Source organism: Cetorhinus maximus, chromosome 12 (assembly GCF_964194155.1).
Source record: "Cetorhinus maximus chromosome 12, sCetMax3.hap1.1, whole genome shotgun sequence".
Classification (NCBI taxonomy): domain Eukaryota; kingdom Metazoa; phylum Chordata; class Chondrichthyes; order Lamniformes; family Cetorhinidae; genus Cetorhinus; species Cetorhinus maximus.
Window position 1 is genome coordinate 71308676 of NC_135890.1, and position 19108 is coordinate 71327783.

Below are 19108 nucleotides of genomic sequence, written 5' to 3' on the forward strand. Positions count from 1 at the left end.
ACATTCTTCGGATGCTCCACTTAAGTAGTTTCCATTTGCCTGATATGAAGTGTACACTGTCCCTCTCTAAAGACACATCTCATTTACTTCATCAAAGAAAATAGATTCACATTGACAAGGGTCGAGGCTCAGACCTGACCTGCTGAACCTGTGCGTATTTCCAGCAAAAACCATCGGGTGGTCTCCAAATGCTTGCTCAGCGAGGACCGCCCTATCCATCAGGGCATTGGTGGCAAGATTACTAAGAGGAATGGAAAGAATCTCAGCCCTCAGTGACAGGTTTACTCCTTAACATCCATGCCCCCCCACCACCACGCTCACCACAAGATCTCATGGCTGCTCCACAAACAGAAAGCAAGTGTCCTCATCTATAAATTGGATCGGTGATTGTTTTTGAATTGTGAAGCGCTGTCTTGTTGCACTATTTTGTTATCAGGCTGAATGCTTAATACAAAATTCCAAACCTTCATTGGTTTCTGAGCCATTTTGATCATATCTATCACTTCAAGCAGGTATCATTTTGTACCTACACCGATATGGTTGTGTGTCATACAGCTTCGCTTACCTTAAACAATGGCACAGCATGAAGGGGCTGCTCACCCATACACACCAGGTCAACACCAATACCTGCACAGGGGACATAAATGTTAAAAAAGGTCATTAGGAGCTGACAGCTTTTCTTAAAAAAAGATGCCAAGTATTTTCCATTCTTAGTCTGATAGAGCCCTAGGCCCGAAGTTTTGCCACAACAGACAGCCTCTCTGTCCTGGTGAAAATAGTGGGGGTGCCCAAAAATCATAAGTCCAACACCCCAAACATGGCACTTCCCATTTTTGCAGGGGCGGGATGTGTTTCACGGTTTACACGGAGACAGCTGGCTACTGAAATCATCGGCTGCCTCCACTGAAGTGGGATTTTCGTAGTCCAGGAGTGTGAAGCCTGAAGTGTACAGAGTAGACCAGGTAAGAGCTGGAATGAACTTGCTGGATTCGTCTGGGTACCCATTTGGACCTGGTCCCGGGACACCTTTGGGGGAGGGCAAATGATCTTTGGGATTGTTACAGTTAGACCTGGATATGCGCAAAAAGTGCATAAACGCATTAACTGTTAAGCTCATTGGGACTAGCAACAGACCTGTCAAAGGGACTGTCAAAACTGCCAAAAGCACCTGTCAAGAGTGTCTTTTTCAGACTTCACGATATTGGATAAATGCCCATATTCATTGAAAACCCCATTTATTACATTTACGTTCAACTACGTAAAGTCTTATAACAACAAACATTTCATTCAATAGCATAATACCTCATAACAACAAGCATTGAAATTCATTGTTCCACTTTAAAGCATCTGTCATAGAGAGCTGTCAAGGCATTTAAAAGTCCTGCCCTTTAAATGTTCGAAAAGAATGTCTGGAATGTTTTTAAAAAATCATTGAGTGCTATTTCACTCTGTCTGTTGACTGAAGCCTGAGGGCTTCCATTATTGGATTATTGTTGCATGACTGATTTCACGAACATTCATTATCAAGTAGGGTGCCTGCAATTTCACAGTTTGATTGTCCGCTACAAGTGGTTATAGACTCTTTGAAGTGGAACAATGAATTTCAATGCTTGTTGTTATGAGGTATTATGCTAATGAATGAAATGTTTGTTGTTATAAGACTTTACGTAGTTGAACGTAAATGTAATAAATGGGTTTTTAATGAATATGGGCATTGATCCAATATCGTGAAGTCTGAAAAAGACACATAGAACTTTATTTCACAGAACTTTATTTTATCTCATCTCTGCTTGAGTCCTGAGGTGGATACTGGGTGAGTTGGCATAGTAGGTGGGGAGGCCTGGGTTGGCATAGGGGCTATAAAGGGCCATGGGGGATAGGTACAGGGGCATAGGTTGGCATGGGGAGTATGAGGAGCCATGGGGGGTTGGGTGGAAGGGCACAGGTTGGCATGGATGAAGCATGTGGAGTGAGAGTGTAGGAGAGGTGAGAGATGGAGTGATGTTTCGTGTTTTATGCTTTAAAAAAAATTTTGGACACAGTGCCAGGTCCCTGAGACAGCCTTCCATTCTGCCTCTCTCGGCACCAGGCATCCTCCTCAGCATTTCCAGGGTCACCCACCCCGGCTTCTAATGTAACACACACCACACCACCCCCCGCCACCCTGACAACCCTAGATCAAAAATCTGATGTCTGGGCAGCCATTTTTAAAAGTCAGGCTCACGAGCTGGAAATTCTCCCAACTCTGCGTACACAACACATGGATAAAAATCCAGGCCCGAGTGTTCCCTCATGCAGAGAGACTGGGGCTAAATGAATGAGGCTGCTAGGTGACACAGAATACCACACGATCAACATGCTGTTCTATACAGTAGCGGAATGTGAGATTTTGTTCTATATCCACATGCTAATCAATATCCCTTTCCTTCGATCTCAGACACACAGTCGTATCCTGGGCAGCTGCCTGGCAGCACTCATCCCCCACGGAGAAATCAGAAAGAATAACCCCCTGTATCGGCTGTGTTTGAGAACAGTATTGGTGGGATCCTGGAGACAGTTCACCCTCTCACCCTTCAATAGCTTACGATGAGACCTTGATTGGGCAGGTTAAAAGGAAACAGTCAATATAATAAAGTTGGAGGAGACATGTAGGGGACTAAATAGAAAGCAGCATCAGGAATCATGATGTGTGATTAACCTGCTCCCACAGTTTGAACTTCGTGCTGCCTGCTCATTAGGATGACGGTTGCATGCAGCCGGTGTTAATTGTGCTGTTCATTGGATGGATACATCAGCCAGGGGGCCCCAAAATCGTAACATCCTAAGACTATTTAAAGCTAGCCTGTATGTCCTAAAGGGAAGCTGCACTGTGGCGCCTGAAAGGCTTGGTAGTCATGCAGGAAGTGAATCTGACCTGGCACAACATAAGAGAGGCTCCAAGGTTTTCCAGTGCTACATTGGAGGCTTGGAGGAGGAGATGGAAAGGAAGAGCGATGTCCTGAATCCAAGTACCAAGAGGCCCTCCAGACACACACTCAAAAGGCAGTGCAAGCAGATAGCCATGGGGGTTAATGTACAAGTCTAGCCCTGAGGACCTAGATGCACTACTGCAAAAAGTTCAATGACCTCATATGAATGGTCACCTCAGTGAAAGAATCTTGAAACCTATAGCCCACCAACTGCACCACTAGCCTCACACAAGGCTCAATTCACCACACTCCCATCTGTCATGTATCAACAATCTGTGTCAATCAGCACTCATGCCTAACGTTCAATGCCGAACTGCACCCTCACCCACTTAACATTACTGCAGGATTCATACTTACACCTCACAGCTTATATCTACTGCTAGCTATTCAATCATGAAAGCCACATCACCCAAACAGATTGCACCACACTCACAGACATACTTCTCTGTCTTGCAGGACAAGGTGCACAACGAGAGGCAGCAAGCACTAACCAGAGTGGGAAAAGGCACACCTGTGTGGCCAAAGCCCCCCCGGAGGAGCCAGTGCTCAGCTAGTGGCTAGCAGCAGAGCTGAATCAACTGAAGATGACGATATCCTTATACATAATCCTCCTCCTCATATCCCAATCCCTCTTCTGATTTACAAGCTGCAGATGGCATGAGCATGCACCACTTACTTTGTCCCCAACCTCCCTTACCATAACCATACCCTTGAAACTTTCTCCTTTCAGATACCCAAGTAGCACAACCTGGCTAGGCAGTGGAGGAAGAGCAAGATGACAGTGATGATGAAGACACTCTGAAACTTGATCTGACACTCGCAGCCACCAAATCAGATACTAACACTGCAAATAATTCAAAGTGTAGAACAGAGGAAGGATCTAGACAAGCTAGGGGCAAGGATAGCACGGTTGTTAGCTCGCTGGAGGGTGAGGTTACACGCAAGTTCTGCTGCAAAGGACTCAGATGAGGAATTTGATGGGGAAGGTGACAGGAATAGTGCTGATGGATATGAACAATGAAATGCTTGGTGCACCATCAGAAAGCCTGTGTTCAATGTCAAGGAGCATGGAGAAGTCCAGCACTAACTTCATACAGGGTTTTGTGCAGAGCTTGCTGGCCATCCTTTACAGCACCGAATGGTGGCCAACTTCACTCGCACGCTTGTGTGCCCAACCACGGTGCAGTGTCTGATGGCCAATGTCTCAGTTTTCATTGCAGTACAAACAGTGGCAGTGAATCCATGGAGGGTAAAATGTTGGAGGCCAGCCAGGATTGCCTTAGAATAGTGAAGTCTAGAGGTAACAAAGAAATGGATAAAGGTTTCAGCAGCAGAAGAGCTGAGGCAGGGACCAAGCTGGGTGATGTTATGGATGTAGAAAACAGCTTTAGTGATGGCGCATTTCGTGGTTGACTGTTCATCTCAGGGTCAAGTATGACACCAAGGTTGCGAATGATTTAGCTTGGATTCAGGCAGTTGCCAGGGAGAGGGATGGAGCCAGTAGCTAGGGAACTGAGTTTTGAGCAGGCACCAAAGTCAATAGCTTCAGTATTCCCAATAATTAATTGGAGGAGATTTCTGCTCATCCAGTACTGAATGTCAGATAAAGACGTTGGAGGGGGTTGCGCTAGGCGGTGGTGAGGTAGAGCTAGGTGTCGTCAGTGTACATGCAAAAACTAACACTGTGTTTTTGGGTGATGTTGCTGAGGGACAGCATGTAGATGGGAAATGGTAGGGGTCCATGGATAAATCCTTGGGGAACACCAGAGGTAACTTTGCAGGAATGGGAAGAGCTGGCAACTCTCTGGCTACGATTAGGTAGATAAGAATGGAACCGGATTAGTAGAGTTCCACTCAGCTCAATGGTGGTGGAAAGGCACTGGAGGAGGACGGTCAAAGGCTGTGGACAGGTCGAGAAGGATGAGGAGGGATAGCTTATTTTTATCACAGTCACATGGGATGTTATTTGTGACACTGAATGTTTCGGTTCTGTAGCATGGGCAGAAACATGATTGCAGAGATTCAAAAATCAAGTTCTGGGAAAGATGGGCACAAATTTGGGAGGCAACAACACATTCAAAGGCCTTGGAAAGGAAAGGAAGGTTGGAGATGAGGTGATTGTTTGCAAGGATAGAGGAGCCAAGGGTTGTTTGTTTTGAGGAGAAGGATAGTGACAGCAAGTCTGAAGGAGGAAGGGACTAAATCTCAGGAGAGAGAACCATTCACAGTGTCATAAACATGGGAGCCAGGAAAGGAAGTTGGGTAGTCAATAGGTTAGTGGGAATAGGGTCGAGAAAATGAAGGAAATGAATCTTGTGGACAAGATGATCTCAGATTGGAGAAGGAACTAGAGAAGGAAACAAATTCAGGGGTAGGGCTGAAGGGGGTTGGAGGGAGCCGTAAAGGAAATTATACCCAGTGGGCTAGGGAAAGGGAGGGGAGTGACAGAGGTAGATGATTGGATGGTCTGAATCTTGATGAAAAAGAAATCCATGAACTCCTCACATTTGTCACATTTATTTCACTCAAGGTAGCTCTTCATATATTGCCTGGACAGAAAGGGGCAGCCTAGATTGTCATCTCCCTTCCTCCTCTTCTAGCAGCTTGACCTGATCTGCATGGCCTCTGTTCATTTTTCCAGTCATGCTTATTCCAAGGAGAAGGCCAACTGGTGCATCCTTGACTGACAGCGCTGGCTTGTAGAGAAACCTTGAAGTTTGGAAAAACTCCTTCAGCCCCTTCCACACCACTCCCTGTAGAGCAGGCTTGTCCAACACGCAGCCCACGGGCAGGTATGTGGCCCACGACGCCATTCTGTGTGGCCCCAGAGCCACAGTTCAAAGTGCCAGTAAGACAGGTAAGTGAAGTTGAAGATTCTGCAAGGGGCTGCTCCTCCAATCACAGGCTGTTCCTCTCCTGTGTTTGCTGCTTATAGGCTCACTAGCGAACCTATCTGCAGCAAATATGGAAAAGTACAGGCTGTGATTGGAGGAGCAGTGAACACCAGCGGTGGTGAGTATGCTAGGGAAAAATAGAAGCTTTCGGCAGGGGAGCAGGGCGGTGTTGGAGAAGGAGAGACTGCCGGGGCCTAAGGGGGAAGGAGAGATTGCGGATCCAACGGGGAGAAGAGACTGCGGGGGCCCAGTGCTGAGACGCTGGCTGCAAGGCCAACAGGAGAGATGCTGTGGAACCAAGGGTCAGGGAAGGGAAGAGGCTGGCCGGTGTGAGAGAGACAGAGAGAGTGTGTGAGAGAGTGCATGATTGTGAGAGTGACAGAGAGTGTATGTGAGCGTGTGAGAGAGAGAGAGAGAGAGAGAGAGAGAGAGAGAGAGTGCGTGTGAGAGATAAAGTGAGTGTGAGAGAAAGGGATTGTATGAGTGGGTATGTGAGAGAGTGTGAGGGAGATAGAATGTGTGGGAGAGGGTGTGTGAAAGAGAGTGTGCATGTGAGAGAGTATGGGCAGAATTTTCCACTCAGTGCCTGACACGCTCAAGTGTGAAATAGCACGCGATGATGTCAGGCAAGCATCCCAATGTCATCGCGCACTCGCGCAATACCTCAGTTGGCGGGCACACGCGAGAGTCGGCAACATGCCCACCGACAACTAATAGGCCTATTAAGACCATTAAAGTAGCAACTGACGGCAATTTTTGCTGCCCGTCCAATGTTACGGTTGGCAAGCGGGCGAATCAGCCAGGCAACCTTTGCATTTTTGAGGAAACCTCATCCAAGGGTGGGATGAGATTTCTGTGATTAATTTAATAAAGATTAAAATGGTTTGAAAAAATTATCATCCATATATTGAGGTGCCTCATTCTGACCAGTGGACATTTTTTCCTGATTTTACATTCTGTTTTTATTGATCTTAAATTCGTCAGTTTTTCCTGATTTTACATTCTGTTTTTATTGATCTTAAATTCTCACTCCCTGAGGAGCTCTCCTTCCACGCTCCCGGCCCATGGCTGACTTCACGCTCTCCTCCTTTGCCCACCCAGCAGTGCTGTGACTTTCAGCACGTTATTGGTCTTAATAGCCTGTTGTTAATCAGCCGGCTTCAGTGCGCGACATGGGGCTTGCCTTTATGTCAGACTGATGAAATTCTGCCCTATGTATGTGAGAGAGAGAGAGGGAGTGTGCGTGAGAGAGAGGGAGTGTGCGTGAGAGAGAGGGAGTGTGCGTGAGAGAGAGGGAGTGTGCGTGAGAGAGAGGGAGTGTGCGTGAGAGAGAGGGAGTGTGCGTGAGAGAGAGGGAGTGTGCGTGAGAGAGAGGGAGTGTGCGTGAGAGAGAGGGAGTGTGCGTGAGAGAGAGGGAGTGTGCGTGAGAGAGAGGGAGTGTGCGTGAGAGAGAGGGAGTGTGCGTGAGAGAGAGGGAGTGTGCGTGAGAGAGAGGGAGTGTGCGTGAGAGAGAGGGAGTGTGCGTGAGAGAGAGGGAGTGTGCGTGAGAGAGAGGGAGTGTGCGTGAGAGAGAGGGAGTGTGCGTGAGAGAGAGGGAGTGTGCGTGAGAGAGAGGGAGTGTGCGTGAGAGAGAGGGAGTGTGCGTGAGAGAGAGGGAGTGTGCGTGAGAGAGAGGGAGTGTGCGTGAGAGAGAGGGAGTGTGCGTGAGAGAGAGGGAGTGTGCGTGAGAGAGAGGGAGTGTGCGTGAGAGAGAGGGAGTGTGCGTGAGAGAGAGGGAGTGTGCGTGAGAGAGAGGGAGTGTGCGTGAGAGAGGGAGTGTGCGTGAGAGAGGGAGTGTGCGTGAGAGAGGGAGTGTGCGAGAGAGAGGGAGTGTGCGAGAGAGAGGGAGTGTGCGAGAGAGAGGGAGTGTGCGAGAGAGAGGGAGTGTGCGAGAGAGAGGGAGTGTGCGAGAGAGAGGGAGTGTGCGTGAGAGAGGGAGTGTGCGTGAGAGAGGGAGTGTGCGTGAGAGAGGGAGTGTGCGTGAGAGAGGGAGTGTGCGAGAATGTGCGCGTGTGCGAGAATGTGTGCGTGTGCGAGAATGTGTGCGTGTGCGAGAATGTGTGCGTGTGTGTGTGAAAGAGATTGAATGAGGATTGTGTGTCCGGCTCACTCCTATTCTCAGAATTCTCACTCACCTTCATCACCACACACCAACAGCTATTCACACCAACTCACATAGTGGGTGTGGGTGATTGAGTAAGCACCTTGAGTCTGGGAGTGAGCTGAACACACACACACTCTGACCCTCTCACACTCTAATGGTCATCTTTATTAATTTACTCTTTTTTAAATTATCAATTTATTCCTTTGACATAACTTGTTGAGCAAAAATAAAGCAGTTTCTTTTTCTCATACTCAACCTTTTTTTGAAATTCATGTATCTTTCTGAAATTTGCTCATCTGCCCCTTGAGTGAGGAAAAACTGGAAATGTGGTCCCCCACGCAAAAACTGGAAATGTGGTCCCCCACGCAAAAACTGGAAATGTAGTCCCCCCACGCAAAAACTGGAAATGTGGTCCCCCACGCAAAAACTGGAAATGTGGTTCCCCCATGCAAAAACTGGAAATGTGGTCCCCCACGCAAAAACTGGAAATGTGGTCCCCCACGCAAAAACTGGAAATGTGGTCCCCCATGCAAAAACTGGAAATGTGGTCCCCCACGCAAAAACTGGAAATGTGGTTCCCCCACGCAAAAACTGGAAATGTGGTCCCCCACGCAAAAACTGGAAATGTGGTCCCCCACGCAAAAACTGGAAATATGGTCCCCCACGCAAAAACTGGAAATGTGGTCCCCCACACAAAAAGACTGGACAAACCTGCTGCAGGTCTTTGCAACTTGAAACAAGCAGAGAACGGACCAGACATTTGTGGAATCACACGAACAGCCAAAGAAGTCAACCAGCAACTAACCTGTAAATAGCTGATCCCTTTAGATAGCACTGGAAGGGCTGTCCCTCCTGCTACTTAACATGTATTAGCTATGTGAGGTTGAGAGAGGGAGGGGTTGGCTGGAGAATTTAGCTCCAAAAAGACTGCACGTGTGTCACATCAGCATTGTACACTGATGGATGTCGAGAGTTATACTTCCAGCAGATGTCAACTGTGAGTCTGCCGACATCTTCACCAAGGTAGCATGACTCACAGCAGAGTGTGTGCGTGCACATTGGATGTCACTTTGGTTAGCAAACTGCACCCACAGTCCTCAAACAACAGGTGGTACAGAGCCCAATTTTGCAGCAGACGTGTCTCTCTCTACCCAGTCTCCTCCTTTCACACACATTACCCCAATTGAACATAATACACACCGTCGCAGATTAAATTGATGTCGCTTTGCTTCTTTCCCTTGCCCTTCCCCAAACAGGTAGTGCAGTGATCTAACCTTTCTAAGTTCATTAATTATAAAGCTGCAGTTTCAGTCCGGTCAACATACCAGCACCCCACCCTGCCAAAACATGACTGTATGACTGAACATTAAAACATTCCACAAATTATCAAAGCTCACCATTGTCAATCATCCGTTGCTTGGTAAGAATCATCAACAACCGGTCAACTTCAAACACTCCCACCCCAGGCGTGATAACCACAGACATCTGGCCGGTGCGATCAAAGTTTCGGTTTATGTAATGCTTGTCAAACACTAAAGGAGGAAAGATAATATTTTATATAAGCACCCAAAAAATCTTTGTAAGAGACCGAACCCAATATATGCCCACACATTAAGTTGGTTTCGCTTCAATTGCTTCTTTGAGCGTGGCAGTAGGTGGCTCAATGGGCTAGCGCACTACGTCCTGGGAGCCAGGTTCAAAATCCAATTGAAAATTCAGTCTGGGTCCATGAGACAAGGAGAAATTTCTTCTCTAATAGGATTGTGAATCTTTGGATTTCTCTACTCTAGAGGGTTGTGGATGCTCCATCGTTGAATATATTTAAGGCTGGGATAGACAGATTATTGGTCTCTCGGAAAATAAAGGGATAAGGGGAGTGGGTGATCATATTGAATGGCAGAGCAGGCTCAAGGGGCTGAAAAGCTCTTGCTCCTATTTCTCACATTCTTATGTTCCTATTTATTTAAGCATGTGCATAGGCACAGAACCAAGCAACCGCCTTGTCATGGCTAGATGGAGTTCTTTATGGATGGAGTGGTGCAGTAGGTTTGAAAGGCCGAATGGCCTATCCTACCCTAAGTCCCATGTTCCGATATGTTCCTTAGGTAAAACAAAATGCTCTGAATTGGAGGGACGGTGGTTACACTAAACCTCTGCCCAGCACAAGCTCATGTGATCTGGTTGTCATGGGGAAAGAAACCCAAAAAGAAACCTATTGAAAATCAAGTGACAGTTTTCACAAATAAAAAACAGAAATGCTGGAAAAGCTAAGCAGGTCTGGTAGCATCTGCGGAGAGAGAAACAGAGTTAACATTTCATGTCTGTACGACTCTTCTTCAGAGCTGCTATATAAAGATGTAATGGCAGTTTTCACACCTTGACACAGAAAAAGGGGAAGCTGCTTTTTGGAGACAGAAACTCACAGTGACAGGAAAAAGCAGCCCTGGCTGTAAAGAGAAGGGTGAACTGCTTTTTGTGTTAACAACTAAGCAGAATGCTTGGAAAAGTTGGTTTTCTGTTCGAAAGGAAGGGGTAAGGACTGACAGAACTTAAGGAGATTTAAGGAACAAGAAGTCTTTGAGGTGGGTCTTGCTGCTGAAAATTGGCTCTGGAATACTCAGACTGAGTGTAACAAATTTTGAAGAACATCGGAAGATTCAACTGGGCGTGGCAGGGAGAAGTGAGCCTGCTGGAAACTTGGGATTTAATCTTGTATTGCTACCCATCTGCCGGAATTGCAGTGCATAGCAAAAGGAGGCATAAGAAGTCTCTTGATTACATTAATCATTAAATATGAAAGTACCTTTTCTTTAGTTTGGTGAATTATATGGCTATTAAGTAATGTTTGATCTATGATTTGAATTTGTTCGTGACAGTAAAAATCTTAAAATGTGAAATCTTGTCCTTTGGCTATCTCTGTCGTTCGTTGGGAAATTCATCTCTTTCTTAAAGCATTATTGGCCTCTATGGCAATCCTGACCATTTGAACTAGGAATTTGATCAGTTTCCTACCGCATCAAACTTATCTCTTATCAAGACTCTAATTCTACCTACAGAATAAAATAAGAGCACAAGATATAGGAGCAGAAGTAGACCATACGGCCCCTCAAGTTTACTCCACCATTCAATTATTGAAACTCAACCTCAAATTAACATTCCTGCCCTTGTCCCCAATTCCCTTAAAATCAGTTAGATCTGTTTCCAAAACCTTGACTCTTCCGATAAAGGCCAAGTAAGCACATTGGTAAATGTAATGGTGCTGTACAGTGTCAGGATATAAACTGCTTTACCTTCTCAGAAAATACTAAATATCCTGCACACTGCTTCTTAATGATCATACATGACAACTGGAACACTCAAAACTGTGTGGGAGGAGCAGCAGAATAGTCAATTACAAGTGATAGCTCGTCTCCTTTCCCAGTGTGTTAAGTTCCTATGTAGATTACGCCTCAAGAAGTTTTCAGATCTTGGTTGCCATCATCACAAACGGGCCAAGAATTTTTTTTTCATGGGATGTGGGCTTCGCTGGCTGGGCCACGATTTATTCCCCATCCCTAGTTGCCCTTGAGAAGGTGGTGGTGAGCTGCCTTCTTGAACCGCTGCAGTCCATGTGGTGTAGGTACACCCATAGCGCTGTTAGGAAGGGAGTTCCAGGATTTTGACCCAGCGACAGTGAAGGAACGGTGGTATAATTCCAAGTCAGGATGGTGAGTGACTTGGAGGGGAACTTGCAGGTGGTGGTGTTCCCATCTATCTGCTGCCTTTGTCCTTCTAGGCGGTAATGGTCATGGGTTTGGAAGGTACTGACTAAGGAGCCTTGGTGAAGTCCTGTAGTGCATCTTGTAGATGGTACACACTGCTGCCACTGTGCATCGGTGGTGGAGGGAGTGAATGTTTATGGATGTGGTGCCAATATTGTTTTCTTTCCAATTCATATTGAGTGCAGCTCCATAGGTAACAGCAGCCCACTTGTGCCTTACTTATGTGAGCTTTGACAGAGAGGGTGGGAAGGCAATTTAACACCAAAGATCTGGGGAAAACGGTAGGAATAGCATCTGTGCCCAAACCTGCTCCTTCTACTTCTTCCAGTGGAAAGCACTCGACAGCGATCAGGGGTAAGGTTACTGACTCATTTCTCCCTCATCAGCCCAGGGTCATTGAAATCAATTGTGGCGAGTAACTATCGCCCTGGCTGTGATCAGCCAATTGCGTAGGCTGAGATTTGAACTGGGCCTTCCTAGTCTTTCTGGATTAGAGCCACAGCCGTCAGCATCACTAGGACAACCAAGTCAACTTCACGCTTCAATCCCCTAAACACAAATCAAATGGCACACGGGTACGTACCATTAAATGATAGATTGATGGCTTCCAAATAGTTTCCTTGGGCCGCTGTAGAATTCTGTCCACGTGGAAACCCATCTGGGGAAGGAAGAAAAGCAGCAGCACAGTTTGTACAACAGCAAAGCTTTCAATATGTTACAATCCCATCAGTGACCATTCACTCTGCAGTAATAGCCGGCTGTTATATAGTCTAAATCTTTTGATACTGATGTTAACAACATAAATCACACATGCAGCGACGGGGGAGAAACCTGACTTTACTTTTAACTGGGAGCATGGAAGAGTGATGATTTCTGAGATGTCAAGTGAATAGAGCTGACCTGTTGTTCTGGGTGCAGCATGATAAAACAGAAGAGGTGGATATCGCTGGCAGCTCCTAGACCACAGCACCACTGGTCACAGCTGAGATAACACCAAGGAGCGCAGAACCCGCCATCTCTTTCAGGCTCGCAAGGAGAACAAAGTTCTCAAAGTACATGTTAAAAACAACAATATCCTATCCAAACTTTGAACAGGACAATTTCTACAAAACAGGGAAAGTCTTTTCCATTACAAAAACAGAATTACCTGGAAAAACTCAGCAGGTCTGGCAGCATCGGTGGAGAAGAAAAGAGTTGATGTTTCGAGTCCTCATGACCCTTCAGCAGAACTGAGTGAAGTCAGGAGAGGGGTGAAATATAAGCTGGTTTAAGGTTGGGGGGTGGGGGGGGGGGGGGGTGGTGGTTGTAGGGACAAGCAAGCAGTGATAGGAGCAGATAATCAAAAGATGTTACAGACAAAGGAACAGAGAGGTGTTAAAGGTGGTGATATTATCTAAGAGAATGTGCTAATTAAGAATGGATGGCAGGACACTCAAAGTACAGCTCTAGTGGGGGTGGGGTGGAAAGACTGACAGGGTATTATAGTTATAGATTTAAAAATAATGGAAATAGGTGGGAAAAGAAAAATCTATATAAATTATTGGAAAAAACAAAAGGGAGGGGGAAGAAACGGAAATGGGGGTGGGGATGGGGGAGAGAGTTTAAGATCTAAAGTTATTGAATTCAATATTCAGCCCGGAAGGCTGTAAAGTGCCTAGTCGGAAGATGAGGTGCTGTTCCTCCAGTTTGTGTTGGGCTTCACTAGAACAATGCAGCAAGCCAAGGACAGACATGTGGGCAAGAGAGCAGGGTGGAGTGTTAAAATGGCAAGCGATAGGGAGGTTTGGGTCTTTCTTGCGGACAGACCGCAGGTGTTCTGCAAAGCGGTCGCCCAGTTTGCGTTTGGTCTCTCCAATGTAGAGGAGACCGCATTGGGAGCAACGAATGCAGTAGACTAAGTTAGGGGAAATGCAAGTGAAATGCTGCTTCACTTGAAAGGAGTGTTTGGGCCCTTGGACGGTGAGGAGAGAGGAAGTGAAGGGGCAGGTGTTGCATCTTCTGCGTGGGCATGGGGAGGTGCCATAGGTGGGGTTTGAGGAGTAGCGGGTGATGGAGGAGTGGACCAGGGTGTCCCGGAGGGAACGATCCCTACGGAATGCCGCCGGGGGGGGGGTGAAGGGAAGATGTGTTTGGTGGTGGCATCATGCTGGAGTTGGTGGAAATGGCGGAGGATGATCCTTTGAATGCGGAGGCTGGTGGGGTGATAAGTGAGGTCAAGGGGGACCCTATCATGTTTCTGGGAGGGAGGAGAAGGCGTGAGGGCGGATGCGCGGGAGATGGGCCGGACACAGTTGAGGGCCCTGTCAACGACCGTGGGTGGAAAACCTCGGTTAAGGAAGAAGGAGGACATGTCAGAGGAACTGTTTTTGAAGGTAGCATCATCAGAACAGATGCGACGGAGGCGAAGGAACTGAGAGAATGGGATGGAGTCCTTACAGGAAGCGGGGTGTGAGGAGCTGTAGTCGAGGTAGCTGTGGGAGTCGGTAGGCTTGTAATGGACATTGGTGGACAGTCTATCATCAGAAATTGAGACAGAGAGGTCAAGGAAGGGAAGGGAAGTGTCAGAGATGGACCATGTGAAAATGATGGAGGGGTGGAGATTGGAAGCAAAATTAATAAATTTTTCCAGGTCCCGACAAGAGCATGAAGCCGCACCGAAGTAATCATCGATGTACCGGAGAAAGAGTTGTGGGAGGGAGCCGGAGTAGGACTGGAACAAGGAATGTTCCACATACCCCATAAAGAGACAGGCATAGCTGGGGCCCATGCGGGTACCCATAGCCACACCTTTTATTTGGAGGAAGTGAGAGGAGTTAAAGGAGAAATTGTTCAGTGTGAGAACAAGTTCAGCCAGACGGAGGAGAGTAGTGGTGGATGGGGATTGTTCGGGCCTCTGTTCAAGGAAGAAAGTCTTTTCCATGCCTGCTAGCTGAATGCCATCTCCTCATCCCCTTCTGCAAACACTGATGTCTTGCTGGGCTAAGGTTTCACACGTCCAAGCTGCACTCCGATATCTCACTCAAATGGCAATAGCTCACGGGTGAAGTTAGACAGTGATTATCAGCAAATGTTTTGACTGCAGGGGAATGATTTTGGTTCAGTCTGAAGCACTCCTGATTCTGTCAGAATGTCATGGGTTTAAGCCACCCTACTCCAGAGATTCAAACATAATCTAGGCTGATGCTGCAGTGCGGTACTGAGGGAGCGATGCACTGCCGGAGGTTCCATCTTTTGGAGGAGACTTTAAACCCTCTAAAAGGTTGTTACCCCTATTTTGCTGAAGGGCTGGGGAGTTCTTCCTGCTAACCTTGCCGCTATTTATCCATCAACGAATGTCACGAAACATATCACCTGGTCATAATCTATTACTGTTTGTGGGGTCATTTCGTGCACAAATCAGCTGCTACATTTCCCTAAGTTACAACAGTGACTACACCTCAAAAGTGCTTAACTGGTTGTAAAGTACTTGGGGATACCCTGAGGTTGTGAAAAACGATTTATTAATGTAAATCTTTATTTTCATTTTACAATCTATAACAGTACAACAGTACAGTCCTGTTCTCAAGTAACAGACAAACATACGAATTAGGAGGAGTAGGCCATTCAAGCCTGCTCTGCAGTTTGATAAGGTCTAATTGTGGCCTCTACTTTCCTGTCTACCCCTTATACTCTTTGACTTTCTTGTCAGTCAAAAATCTATCTAACTCAGCCTTAAAAATATTCAATGATCCAGTCTCCATTGCCCGCTCTGGGGAAGAGAATTCCACAGACTATTGACACTGAGAGAAAAAATTCCTCCTCATTTCTGTCTTAAATGGGATACTCTATTTTTAATCAGTTGTAGATTTACCCATGGGCAGAACCATCCTCTCAGCATCTACCCTGTCAATCTCCTGAGAATCTTAGATGTTTCAATAAGATCACTGTTATGACACAGCAGATGGTAAATGCTGAGCTGTTAAAATCCCAGATGGAAAATTGAAACAACTGTCACAACTAATTTTCAACTTGTATAAATTTTGAGATGTGTACCTTGAATTCAGTAGTAATAAGACCAACAAGTCTTGTAGGTATTTACAAAACTAAATTAAACATTTATTAATATGAGAAATGATTTTAAATACATACATAGATCTCTAAATTACTATTATGATAACTTCTAAATCCTCTAATCAATCTAACTCCCGGTTACACTTTTGTTAAGGCAACAGTAAGATACAAATTTTAAAAGACCCAGGCAAAGAATCATGATACCCTGAACAAGTCAAATTCCAAATGAGTTTTCTTAACTTCAGTCTTTTGAAGACAGCAGCTTGAGCATAGATGCTTAAGGCTTTTTCACACTTGTAAGATCTTAAAATGCCTTCCCATACAAACAATTTTCTCTCCTTTATACATATCTTCCTCTTTGATTGCAAATACCCATTGTTTCACTATGTCTTTGGACTTTATCTTCCTGATAATAAAAACCTTTCATAGCACTAAGTTTTACTAGTAATCTTTGGAGAAAATAAACACACTGTTTCTAAACTTCACCTGGCTGGGTGACACATTTCACTCCCTCTTTTGAAAATAATCTAGTCTGGTTTATTAAAAAATGCAAATGTCCCCTTGACACCTATGTTTCTAAACTTCCCCCTGTTTACCTAATTAACATTTCAACTTTAACTTCTCTTCTTACATCAAAGCACCCAGGCTAACTGCCTCTAATTCAATTAAATCTCACTCTCTCTCACACACACACACACATCCCACTATTACTCTATTTTACAATAAATTCCAATAATATTATGATAATTATTATATCTTCCTGACAACCACCTCACTCTAATAGCTTCATTCTAAACTCGAATGAATATAGGTCCAACCTGCTAGGAATCAGTCTAGTGAACCTACTCTGCAGCATATTCAAGGCAGAGATTGACAGATTTCTAAATATTATGGGGATCGTGCAGGAAAATGGAGAATGGTCTGTTCCTGTTCCTATTCAATGTTGGTACACATGAATTTTCCAGCTGAGTGGGCACATAAAGCAATTTCCACTCCCAAATGCAGAGACACCACAGTAAATGGTCGTGCTGTTGTAACAGGACTACGATCTTACACTACACTTTTATAATATATACCCTCATAGCTAATTTCTAAAATTTTAAAACACTAGACAATGGCCTTTTAAAATAGCTGAAGCAATGTCTCGCTGTGACCTTCGAACAATAAGCTATTTGGCAGTATCATGGAAACTCACATCTCATTAACTCTAAAGGGACTCTAGCGACCCCTATGGGCTGCAGAGAGCAAATTCAAAGGGAACTCTACGAAGGCCATCTGCTTTCAGAACCCAGGCTGAGCAACCGTAGACTACTAATCTGCTAGGACAAAGAGCCCTGCAACCTTCCTCTCAAATTCTTAATGGTTGGAGCATTAAGAACCTCAGGAACCCAGACAAAGGGATATATACCCTTTGTCCAAGCCAGAGTAGAGAGGTGGGATTCATGTGACTTGACCCGCCCTAGCTGGTGGAACCTGTAATATTACCTTGTGGGAGCTGTAAAGCTCAGTCTGCTGTCTTTCCATCTACCAAGCAGCAGTGCAGAAAAGGGACTCTGTCCAGATTTTAATGCCTGATCCCATCTACACTGTTTCTACTGGATCTTCTGAACTTCTGTACCATCGCCTACAAGATTAATTCATCTCTGCATGCCTCTCTCATTGTGGAAGGCATCTACTGGAAAAGTGAATCATCCAGCATCAACTTTCAACCTGCCGACCTCTGTAAAGGAATACACCACTGGACTTTGATTCTAGAGACTTCACACACGAAACATTAATTCTTTTCTCCGTGGTCTTTGCCCTGTAAATCTATCTTTCTCTATCCCCCTCTTTTATTATGTGAGTGAAAAGGAAGCTACGTTGCGACCTTCCTTCCGCGTTTGAGTGTGTGCAAATAAATCAACCCTCTGAGTTTACTCTAGCTTGAGTTTGCTGTGGGATCATTAATAGAAATTGAATCACACCAAAACCGAGCCGTTAAGAAATATGCCACTGCTTATAAAGTGGGAAATAAAAACCAAAACACTTTTCTGTTTCCAGGCAGCTGGTAAGAGAAGAAATCAGGGCTGTTTAAATTAAGCCCCTCCCCCTCCTGTCTGTGGCACTGTAATCAACATGTAGTACATTATAGTTCTTTCAGTGGCTGCCCAGCCATTAGTGCACAGTTCTTACTATCAGGTTAATATCTCCACCTTCTCCCTGAGTTGCTGAGACTCTACATTAAATCAAAATTTTTCAGCAGTTCCTAGTAGATACTGATCAATAGCACAAACTGACAGCCTCACTCAGAGAGATTGCAGGGTGCAAAATAAAAGAGCTGGAACATTTCCAGGTTGACCAGTGTAAAGCTTCCTCAGCAATACCACCATCACAAAAAACACTCTCAACTCAACCAGGTGGTGGGGATGGGAAGGTGGGGGGGGCCTCTTTTAAACTTCAGTTTAAGGTAACTTGATAGAGTTGCGGAGAGGGAACTTAATTTAGTTTCCACTTCAGCTATATTCAACTTGGGAGCGTTTGATGCTATTTTAGGACAAAAAAAAGTGTTCACTTGCTGAAATCCCTCAGCTTGGCGAGAACCCAATGCCTCGCAAAATACATGGACAAGGTAAAACAAGCCAGGACATTGAAGAAAAAAAATTCAAAATGCAGTAATGGAAAATGTAGCTCACAATCTTGGACCACAGGCATTCTAACTGAAAGTGTTTTTTCTTAAAAAAAGATTGGCCACAGAGACTGAATCTCTCTCAAAATATTCCCAGTGCGGCCTGTACAACGTCTGTCCCCACTTCATGAAGTTACTGTCATAAGTACCTGCTTCCTGCAACCGCACCAGCACAGGATACTGAATGAAAAGTTTTTTAATTGTTGTAAGTAGTGAAGTCCATTCTTCCCGTCTTTCATTCTGGGCAACAACTCTGGGAAAAACAAAAGTGATTGGAAAACAAAGGAACACCATCAATCCAGATTGCAGCCTGCTGATTTTGGAGGTCATTTACAAACTTCAGTGCATTACTAAACTGATATCTATATATATATATATATATATATACACACAAAAAGTACCAACCCCCCCCACCGCCGTGAAAATTAACAACATATACAGCTGGATCAAATTTAAAATATATCAACAGTGATTAGCCAGCTAGCTACACTCCAGTGTTGTCTTCTGTCAGTATCTGGCATCTGTTTCATGAGACCTGTAGCAATTCAAAGCTCCAGGTTAAACTAAATCCCGCATTTGTTCCAGTCACTGTAGATCTTGAAGTTCCTAAGTGAAATATTAAATTT

At 45.3% G+C, this 19108-nt stretch overlaps 1 protein-coding gene across 4 annotated transcripts in view; it reads right to left on the reverse strand.

Moving 5' to 3' along the window:
• Positions 1-19108, reverse strand: part of depdc5 (DEP domain containing 5, GATOR1 subcomplex subunit) — a 181595-nt gene that overhangs the window by 132694 nt on the left and 29793 nt on the right. For all 4 annotated transcript variants that reach the window (XM_078553861.1, XM_078553863.1, XM_078553860.1 and 1 more), the window contains exons 12-15: positions 18632-18735; positions 12351-12425; positions 9404-9538; positions 566-627 (exon numbers count right to left, since the gene is read on the reverse strand). In XM_078553861.1, coding sequence (XP_078409987.1) covers positions 566-627; positions 9404-9538; positions 12351-12425; positions 18632-18735 — 376 coding nt within the window. The remainder of the gene's footprint in view (positions 1-565; positions 628-9403; positions 9539-12350; positions 12426-18631; positions 18736-19108) is intronic.